The sequence below is a fragment of the Marmota monax genome, unplaced genomic scaffold (assembly GCF_021218885.2).
Source record: "Marmota monax isolate L192 unplaced genomic scaffold, Marmota_monax_Labrador192_F-V1.1 WCK01_AAM20220418_F8-fsc00096, whole genome shotgun sequence".
Classification (NCBI taxonomy): domain Eukaryota; kingdom Metazoa; phylum Chordata; class Mammalia; order Rodentia; family Sciuridae; genus Marmota; species Marmota monax.
The window spans coordinates 43,603-53,811 of NW_026695236.1; the positions used below are offsets into that span (position 1 = coordinate 43,603).

At 38.0% G+C, this 10,209-nt stretch overlaps 1 protein-coding gene and 1 pseudogene across 1 annotated transcript; both read right to left on the reverse strand.

Annotated features, from left to right (window-relative positions):
* Window positions 1-2,358: 2,358 nt before the first annotated feature.
* On the reverse strand, window positions 2,359-7,244 carry LOC124089354 (tripartite motif-containing protein 43-like; annotated as a pseudogene).
* Window positions 7,245-8,733: 1,489 nt separating this feature from the next.
* Window positions 8,734-9,951, reverse strand: LOC124089355 (G1/S-specific cyclin-E1-like). The gene has a single exon (XM_046439364.1). The coding sequence runs from the start codon at window positions 9,949-9,951 to the stop codon at window positions 8,734-8,736; it is 1,218 nt and encodes a 405-aa protein (XP_046295320.1).
* Between the last annotated feature and the right edge of the window lie 258 nt (window positions 9,952-10,209).

The following is a 10,209-nucleotide window of genomic DNA, read 5'->3' on the forward strand; positions in this document are numbered from 1 at the left end:
TGAGTTCCCATATGTTCTCTTCCATCCTTCACACACATCTCTTTCCTTGAAGAAAATTGACCAAGTTTTACATTTGTCAGGCCAAGGTGTACACAATCATTCCTCTGAGGATTTCACTGTGAGGAGCAAGCTCTGAAGGTGTTATTTCATCCAGATCTGTCATCAAATTGTCACATAGCACCATCAAGGTCAAGCACAAAATGCTCCACTTGAACTGACAACCACAACTTCTATTGCAACTGAGAAATAGGACAAACAGCAGAACTCAGAAGGAAAGTTGTCCAAGCTCTGCATATTCAGAGGCTCAGAATTGCATGGGGCTTCACACTTCAGCCACTGACCAACTCTGATGGATGAAGCATCCATGTAAGTGGACATTTTTTTTTCAAAAACTTAATTACAATATATATTCTTCTAAAATTTGCTTTGTTCACAACATAAGCATGTCATGGAGCATGGACATATAGATATTTGTCCTAAAACTTTTCAAAAATTACTTGAATATTGCCGCAGTCTGGCTGGGCGCAAAATCACGAGCCACCACACACCTTGTAGATTCAAACAGCAACTCTTTATTCCCGAACTCACACCAGCACTCTACAATCACGTTCTGGGCAAATCCACGTTCTGGGCAAAATCCACACTCTCCACCGGGCTCTGAATCCCAAATACTCTCTGAATCCCACGAGAACTCAATGGGAACTCAAGGAGCGGGCGCGCCTGAGGCAGCAGGATACGCCCTATTCCCAGCAGGGTACACCTTAAACCTGAAACCACCCTAAACCCAAGGAGCGGGATACTCCCTAATCCCAGCAGGATACACCCTAAACCTGGAACCTCCCTGGTCCTTGAGCAAGGTCACCTTACATGCAATGTCACTGCAAATGACCTGGGTCATGCCATGCGTCATACCTACTTGGCAATGGCTCTCAGCAGAATATATTTTGTATATAAAGAGAAGTTAAAAATGTGATAGAGTAACTTATTTTGTATTCCCATGCCCAGTTTGTTTCTCTCCTAAAATGATCATACATTTCCATGACACAATTTACAAACATAGGAAGCCTACATTGAGAGGTTGTCACAAACTGCAGTCAGACAGTTTTCAGATTTCACGAGCTTCTATATGAATATCCTATGTTCTATTCCATGATCCAACCTAGAATGGAGCACTGAATTCACTCCCACATCTTCTTTGGTTTGAGTTGAAAGAGCTTCTTTTCTTACTTTTCATAACCTTCACAATTTTGAGGAATACTACATAGGTCTTTTGTAAAATGATCCTCAATTTTGGTTTGCAGCTATTTTTCTCGTGGATTGACTAGAGATATATTTTTAGAGAGAAAGAACACACAAAAAAACCTTCTTTCCTCATTATATTATATTAAAAGTATAGGATATCCACATAGACTGTGTATCAAATTAGGTTCATTGGTTTTAACAAATGTATCATTCTGACTAGGGATGTTAGTAAAGAGTGAAGCTACACACTTGTATATATAGAGAGGGGGCAGGGAATGTATGTAATTTTTTAAAAATTTCCTCTCAGTTTTGCTGTTAACATAAAACTGCTTTAAAATAGTTTAAAAATAGAAGGGAAAGAGAAAGGGCCAAATTTACTGGCTTCAATGAAAAATGAGTCCTTGTCCTGAGTGAGAAAGAATTTCATTTTTTTAATTTCCCAAGGTTGAATAAATTATAATTTCTTAGATCAACAGAAAGGTGAAAACATCAAAATGATATGTTTATTGCAGACAATGATGTGAAAATTCATCCTACAAAAATCATTGAGCTTAAGTCATAAAATTATGAAATCTTAAATCTAACAAACTCACAAAACATATAAGCAGTCACAGCATGTAGTTCATCTTCAACACATAGGTACCAATCATTTTATGTCCCATAAAAGATGATTCTCATTAAAAGAAAAAAAATTGAATCAACACAATTTGGTAATTCACACTGTCTTTATATTTAAAAAGAAAATAAAGTTATATACAACAAAATGCCATTTTTATTTTTTCACTGGGGATTAAACCCAGGGGTATTCTAACATAGAAATCTATTCCCAGCCCTTTTTCCCTTTTCTTCCTCCTCCTCCTCCTCCTCCTTCTTCTTTTTTAATTATTTTGAGACAGGGTCTTGCTAAGTTGCCCAGGGTGGCCTCAAACTTGAAGTCCTTCAACATCAGACTCCCATATTAACCAAATTGTGGGAATTAATAGGCATGTGTCACCATGTCTGGATCAAGTACAAAGTACTTAAAAAGCACTAAAGTACAGTATTGTAAACTTTAACTAGGAAGGACTGCCTGTAATGCAGATTCCCCAGGCATAGATTTTCCTGACTTATCCCTTCTCACTTGTGGCCAGAGTGAACAAAAGGCCTAACTGGGAAATTCAAAGAACCAGCAGGGTACCACCATAAGAGAAAACTCTTGGCAATGTTCACAAAACTCACACTTTCACTCTCAAAATCAAGGAACACACCAACCAGGCTCCGAGGCTTCTCTAAGTAGTGAGAAAGCACTGGGGAGGTTGTAAAGATACTGTGGTCATCATCTTCCTTCACAAAGAGAAGAAACATGTCTTTGGATTCGATCACTGTGCCATTCCTCCTTATCCAGAAATCCTTACAGACTCCTAGAGCCCAGTCCAAAGGGTCCTTCATATCTAATTCCCAGTACAATTTTCCAGAGTTGAAACTCTCTGTTCCCCATGCAGCAAAATAGTTAATTCCATCAGAATTCAAAGATGAGTCTGGAAGGACATGCCCAAACCTCAAACTTCTCACATCATCAAATAGCTTGATGTTATCACTGGATACTGTATTTTCAAAGGATATTTCCACTGTAGAATGAAAAGAATATTCAAATCAAAACCAACTTTTAAATTGCTGTTAGATGAGAAGGTCTACCTGAGTCTTATTGTGGGGGGGATCCAGAAGAAAAGGGGTAATTGTGGCTAAAGTGAATTGCACTCAAGGTTTCTAGAATACTGCAGAAGAAACAATAGTCCAACCCCAATGAAAACACTGCTAAATATATGGAGACTGTAAAGAAAAGGTGGGCATGTCTACTTCCAGCTTGTTACTACTTTTCATTTTATCTGAGAAATTGGAGGTCTGCATTCCCTTTCATTCCAAAGCAATAATTCCTTGCTATGATTCCTATTTAGGTCTACCATGGAAATCTAAAAACTGCTTCATCATACACCAAATTGTTTTCTTTTTGATGGTTGTGTAATATTGATCTGTGCATTCAGTTATTTTATGTTTGTATGAACAAACATACATGCTAGTGTATTAAATTTAATGCATTTAATATATATTACATTTAATAAAATATGTACCACACATTCAATTTCTAAGACATTTAAGAGTAATGTTGTTTAGGGGCTGGGGATGTGGCTCAAGTGGTAGCGCGCTTGCCTGGCATGCGTGCGGCCTGGGTTCGATCCTCAGCACCACATACAAACAAAGATGTTGTGTCTGCCGAAAACTAAAAAAAAAAAAAAAAAATAAGAGTAATGTTTAAATAACCTCCATCACTCAGTGCACATAATTTAAAATGGGAACATCCTGAACTAACTTATAATTGTCTTACTGATTGAAATGGTTTTGCATGTATAGCCCAAATCACATTTATCATTAGACCAGTGATCACTTCTTTTTTCCTTATTTAATCATGGTGATCAGATTACTAAATATAATTATAAATACCAATTGGCAGGATATTCCCTTTGGGTATATTAAAGGTTAATAAATGGAAAGTTTTCCCAAAGAAAATCATTATTGAAAGTCATTACACTATGCTCCCATCACTGGGCTGACACTCACCTTGGAAACACTTGAGACTGTCTATCAGTCCAGTGATGGTCTAGGCAGGAAGTGCTGGCTTTTTCCGCTGAGCCATGTGCAGCTGCACTGATTCACTCCTGCAGTAGGAAGAGGACAGGAATCTTCTGGTGACAAAGATGTCATCACAGTTTTTAAGGAACTAAAAAAAACATTCCACTGAAAATGTTTCTTGAAACCCTTTTCTCTTGAGTGTACTTCTGTGAACATGAGAAGGGGCTGTTTCTAGGAATCTTTCTTACTTAATCTGCTAGTTAAAAACCCATTTCTCAGAGGTTCCCATCTCTCTCATTTCCTAACTAGGAAAAGGATCCCATACACCTCAATGTTTCTGATTTACATTGTCAAATCATATATGGTTGTGTTTATGAACGTCAGCATACAGCCCACTATGACATATTCCTCAACCAACAGGGGAAATAGAGTCTGACTTCTCATGAAGGGGAACAGAAAATCATATTCAAACAAACACATGAACACACAGTTGATTACTCTCTACATAAACTATGCCTTCACTTTTTTAGAAACAGCTTAAACACTTTCATAGCTCTCAATGGTGTCCCAGTTTACACTAAAGTCAAAATTTACTTGTCAATAGATCTCTCAAGTCCTGCAAAGAAAAGAAAAAAAGGCTTAGATTTCTTAAGAAATTGGATAGTATTTTGTGTTTGGAAAGATCATGTAGTATCAAATATCATCACATCAACACTTCCTATGAATTCATTTTCATCTCTCAGGACAGTACCAGTAAAGAATATTTAAAGATTCCAAATTTGTGATTAAATTAGAATTCAGAGGGTCTAAAAAGTATGAGAATGAAGGACATTGGTAGTACACAGTGTGTATTGTCCCCAGTGAGGGCATTTCAATCCCATAACTTTTAAAAAGATGAAAGGAAACATAAGCTTTTCCAATATGTCGGTATATTGTCAAATGGGAGGCAAAAAATGGAATGTTCATGTAAAAAATGGTTATCTTCTGGTTCTTAGAGAAGCGAGATACAACAGGAAAATTAAAAAAAAAAAAAAATTCCTAGGAGACCTTACTTACAAAGTTTCATAAATCTTGCTTATTTATAGTCAGGATAGAAGGTAAACTTTAACTAGACTATATCCAAAGAGGAAAGAACCCCATCATTGATGCAAGAAATATAAAAACTACCAGATAATATGGTCAAAGTTAATAACCTGAAATCATATAAAATACTTTTGTGCACAGCTCAGTTCTTACCTGGAGCAGATCCACATATGGTTTGTGGACATTTTCACCAACTCCTCATATATTTCTCTTAGGTCTTTCTTCTTTTGAACCATTTTGGCTTTACTTTTTTTGAGTTCCTCTAAAATTATTTTGTTTTTTTTTTTTTTCTAAGAATGTCTAGATGTCATTTTTCTTTCTCATGAAGAACTGGATGTAGTTTCCTGTACTCAGCCTTGATCATCTCTTCCTGAGATACATGTAGTACTGTAGGGATAGATTATCTAGATCACATTTCTAACATGATTTTATCCTCTGCCACCTAAACCTCTCTCTTTGTCCATTGTCTTTTTATCAATATGTTACATGCACCATGTTTACATGCACCCACATTTCAGAAATTAGAAATTCACCCCTCTTTTATCCTCTTTCTTTCTCTACTCTTTATAACAATGGCAAGGAACAAAACACATCCTTCCCTCCAACCACTTTTATCTGCTTCATGAATGCCTGAAATATCTGAAGAAAAGGTTTTGATTGACAATTTATCCTCCAAATCTCAATGTCTATATGCAAGCCATTAGAATTTATAGCTTTAAAATAAATCACTATATGTAATATTCTGATCTCTGGTTAGTAAATTAATTTTAATCTCAAACCTCCCTGTGACACTGTCTAATCATTTATTTGATCAACAAAGTTGAATTTTACTTTTAGGACTAGAAGCTACCAGAATTGATGTGCCTAGTATCCTTACACCATGATGCTATAGTGAATAATGGATGGATTTCTAGTATGTCTGTTTCAAGCTGAGTCTCAAGGAAATAGACTTATACTTACAATCCATGCATTGATTATTTTGTTGTCTTCATTTATATTCCTCTGATTTACTTGGATCTTTTCCCTTAATGATTGTATTTGCTTTAGGAGCTTCTCCTGTAAAAGAAACATAAACTCAAACAATAGAGAAGAAAGCACATTTGGTTTTAATCTCACAATGATAGAATAAAAAATAAGTAAGATATAAGTACTTTAGTGAGAAGAAAAAAATCATAATGCTTCCTTTTTACCATTAATGATTGTGAATTTTAGGAGATTTCAAACTGCAAAAGTGTATAATGTAGCCATTTGCCTACAGATAGTGATAAAGAAGAATAGTTTTTAGATAGTGTGGCAATTGGCATCAGAATTTTGTTTTCCTGGGCTGGGGATGTGGCTCAAGCGGTAGCGCGCTCGCCTGTCATGCGTGCGGCCCGGGTTCGATCCTCAGCACCACATACAAACAAAGATGTTGTGTCCACCGAGAACTAAAAAAATAAATAAATATTAAAAAAAAAAGAATTTTGTTTTCCTGATGCTCTACCCTGATAATTCCAAAGCATTTATCTTATTTATTTTCTAGTGTTAGTAAACATCCATTCTGTATAGAAACATATTGCATTTGTCATTTTGGTAGCCAGTAACTCTTTTCAAAATGAGCAGTTTCTAATGCCTTAACTGTGAAAATAAAACTAAAAGTGACCAACTACTTTATCACTAGCCCTGTGGAATCAAGCTCCAGGAAGGCAGGCATGCTTGCATATTTTATTTATAACTTACACCTTTGATTCTTAGCTTCTTTGTTGATACTTAGAAAATTACCTAGCATGCAGAAAAGAATAGAGCAATTATCATCATTGAGATCCTCAGCTCTTTTGTAATCTCTTAGCTCCACTGCTCAGCATTCACAGTGCTCTCAGGGGTATCACTTACCTGGTATTCCTCAGCAGCTCCTTCTACTGAAGGGTGTTTGTGAGCCCTGTGCTCCTGAATGTTGGAGCAGAACAAACAGAGCAGGTGCTTGTCCTCTTCACAGAAGATCTTCTTTGTCTCCTGGTGGGTCACACATATATTTTTCTCAGAGCTCAGGAATTTCCTGTGATGGGCTTTCTGGCGATGGCTGTCAGATTCTTCTGAAGAATATTGTTTTTGACATCTCCCTGCTGTGATGGATCTCTACACACAGGGCAACAGGCAAGAGTTTGGCCTTGTCCCAGGGAATGCAGAAATAGGGCCAACAAAAGCTGTACCCACAGCCTATGGTGACTAAGGTAGTTAAGGCAGAAAGAGCAGGTGAGTTCCTTCTGGAAGATTTGTGGAATTTCTGAGTCTATTATTCTGAGGGAAGAAAACCATGAGGATTTATTATTCATCTACCCTTGAAGAGATAAAGACCTGAACAAACTTTTACCCATATTCTCACTGAGTAACACATTTCTGTCTAGGAATAATAACTTTGCTTTTGTACATGACAAAACAGAAAAATGAATAAAGAAAGAACTCAAATAAATCAAATTTTTAAGTAAATAGCTCTCTATACAAGGCTGAACTGTTACCAAGCACCCCTTCACACTGTGAAAATATGTGATTATTTTAATCTGCTCCAGCAAACAAAGAAGCCTTTACAATTTTTATTTAGCTAAAAATCTGGGTTCTCTTTTCTACTCTAGTTGAATTTCTAAGAATGGAAGGAATGAAATATTTCTAAAAATATTTTTGGATATACAAGCACAAATTTACACATTATTTGGGAATGTATTTCAGAGTGCTTATAAGTATGTAGAAGCACTGGGCATGGTAGCACACACCTGAGGCAGGAGCACTGCAAGTTCATCACCAGCCTCAGCGAAAGCAAGACTCTTAGCAACTCAGTGAGACCCTGTGCAAAATAGAAATGGGGATGTGGCTCAGTGGTCCAGTGCCTCTGAATTCAGTCCCCAGTACAAAAATAAATAAATAAACAAACAAACAAACAAATAAATATGTACATACATAAATACATAAATAAATAAATAGATAGATAGATAGATAGAAAAAAGAAAGAATACAAAAATTAAAAAACGTGAAAATACGAAATCACATTCGATTTCATTTGAGAAAGTAGCTAGATCTTGTGTGTCAATTGTATGCTTACCTATTTAAGAATGACTCTATGGTTTTACCAGTTCTTGCTACAGAAGAGAAAATATGAATTAAGCTTCACGATTAGGTGCTCAAGGTATGGAGGTGGTTGATTCTGATGTCTTTCAGCCAGGTGAGTTTCAAACTCTGTTCTGGAGAAGAATGAGCTTTTCTCCTGGAGTGCACTTTTTTTTTTTTTGTCTCAAAGACAGTATTATCTTTATTAAAAACAGATAGACATAGCAGCACTTACAAAACAAGAGTTCATAAGAGGCATGGGCACACTGTCAACTGATAGTATGTAAAGGGTAGGCCCTGCTTGTTGAGGCTGTGCATCACAATGCTTGCTCACAACCACCTGTTCCACCAAACATGAGGCAACCCAGAGCATCCAAGGGGAGACCAACAGCAACAGGGCACTCCTCAACTTCAAGCCTTTGTTATTTGTGTGAATAGTCAATCAAGTCAAGTATCACCCTTCTTAGCAGCATCTGGAGCACTCATTGGTGTTATGGAGGTGGCTGGTATACTTGACCCACTTATTTATAAAAATCTAAGTATCCAATAAAAAACACTTCTCCCTGTCCAATGCCATCCACAGAAATACTTCTGTTGGAGAAGTGAGATACTCATCACTTATATATCTGTAAAAGCTAGTACACACCTCCACTGCAGTAGACAGGAGAGAACTATGAGCAGGCACTTCCTCACAACTATCTTTGGTGGAGAATGCTAGTGTGGTCACATTTTTTCCTGCTCACTGCTCTGCTTCTTACTATTCTGTGGTAGGGTGAGGACCCCCGAGGGGGGAGGAGAAATCCTGTTTTGTTCAGACAACATGGCTTTCTTTGCTTCAGCTTTGTCCAGCAAATCCAAGATGTTGATGTGAGTCTGTATGTTATGGGCATCTTCTGCAGGAACCCCCCCGAAGTGCTTTAGTTTGGAACATCCTGTCTCTCTTATAATCATGGCAAATGGAACCATCCACTTGACACACTTCTCTATATCACACCATTGGTACCCTGAAACCTTTTGCATCAATTCAGATGCAGAGAAATGATACAAGGCAGAAGCAGCAAGTACACCGTAGGGAAATTCTAAGCAACCAACATCAAGGACACAGAGATCTAAAAGCTCTACAATTTGTAAAAAGTTTTGCTGGGGATATTGCGGCAGTAGCACTTCATATATGTTATTTAGATGCGCAACCTGTATGTATACATTCAGCCAGGACACAATAGCCAGGGGACTTAAATGCCACTTAAGGGACTTCATTATCACTAATTCCATAGTGAGAATTTCATCTCCTGAACAAGCACCATCTCTAACATAAGCAAATTGGTGCAACTTTGGAGGATAGATTTCCTCAAGTTTGGCAGCAATAAATAAAGATGAAATCCCAATAAGCTGTAAAAGTGTTTTTACAATATTTTCTTGTGTTGCCATATACCGATCAAAGAAATCTTGTGCCAAGTAAAATGTCTCCCTGTGAAGTTTATAGGCTTCACACACCTCCATTAACCAATCCAGAAGAATTGCTCTCATTTTAGGCTGCAGAAGAGGGTGTCGCTGCAAAAAGTGCTTATCCCTTAAGTACATCTTTTCTTTGTTTAGCATTATTTTCCAAACTTCCTCTCTGTTTGCCCAGTTCAGTATAGGAAGCGGTGAGGCTCTGGATGGTGTGGATCTCTGAGGCTCAAATGTAGAATTTGTGTATACCAGCGCATCTTTGTCATGTGTGGGGATCAAGGAGCAGGGATTTGCCCATGTATTATTGTCCCAAGGCTGACTGCCACACTGGTCTATCACAGTCTTGTCAATTTTGGCAATTCCTTCATCTGGATCCTGCAGAGAAATGTCCACATTTGCCTTCCTCTTCCTGGAGCGAACAGAGAAGTCACCTTCTTCGTTCATAGTGTCCCGTTCCTTCCCATCTAACTCCTTCCTTTCCATTGGCATGACGCAGGCTCAGGCTCTGGCTATGACTTCAGACCTGAAGCTGTGTCCCAGGTAGGCAGGTGCACAAGAGCCTAGGCAGGAGGCCAGAGGCGAGCAGGAAACCTGGAGTTGGGAGACAGCAATAGGCAGCAGTCCCTGTGCTTGGTGGTGGCAGGATCCACGCCTTCCCCCTACATCTCTTTGGCTGCATACCAGGCTGCTCCTGGAGTGCACTTTTATTGAGTCCCTGAAGACCACACCCACTTCTTCCTTGATTGC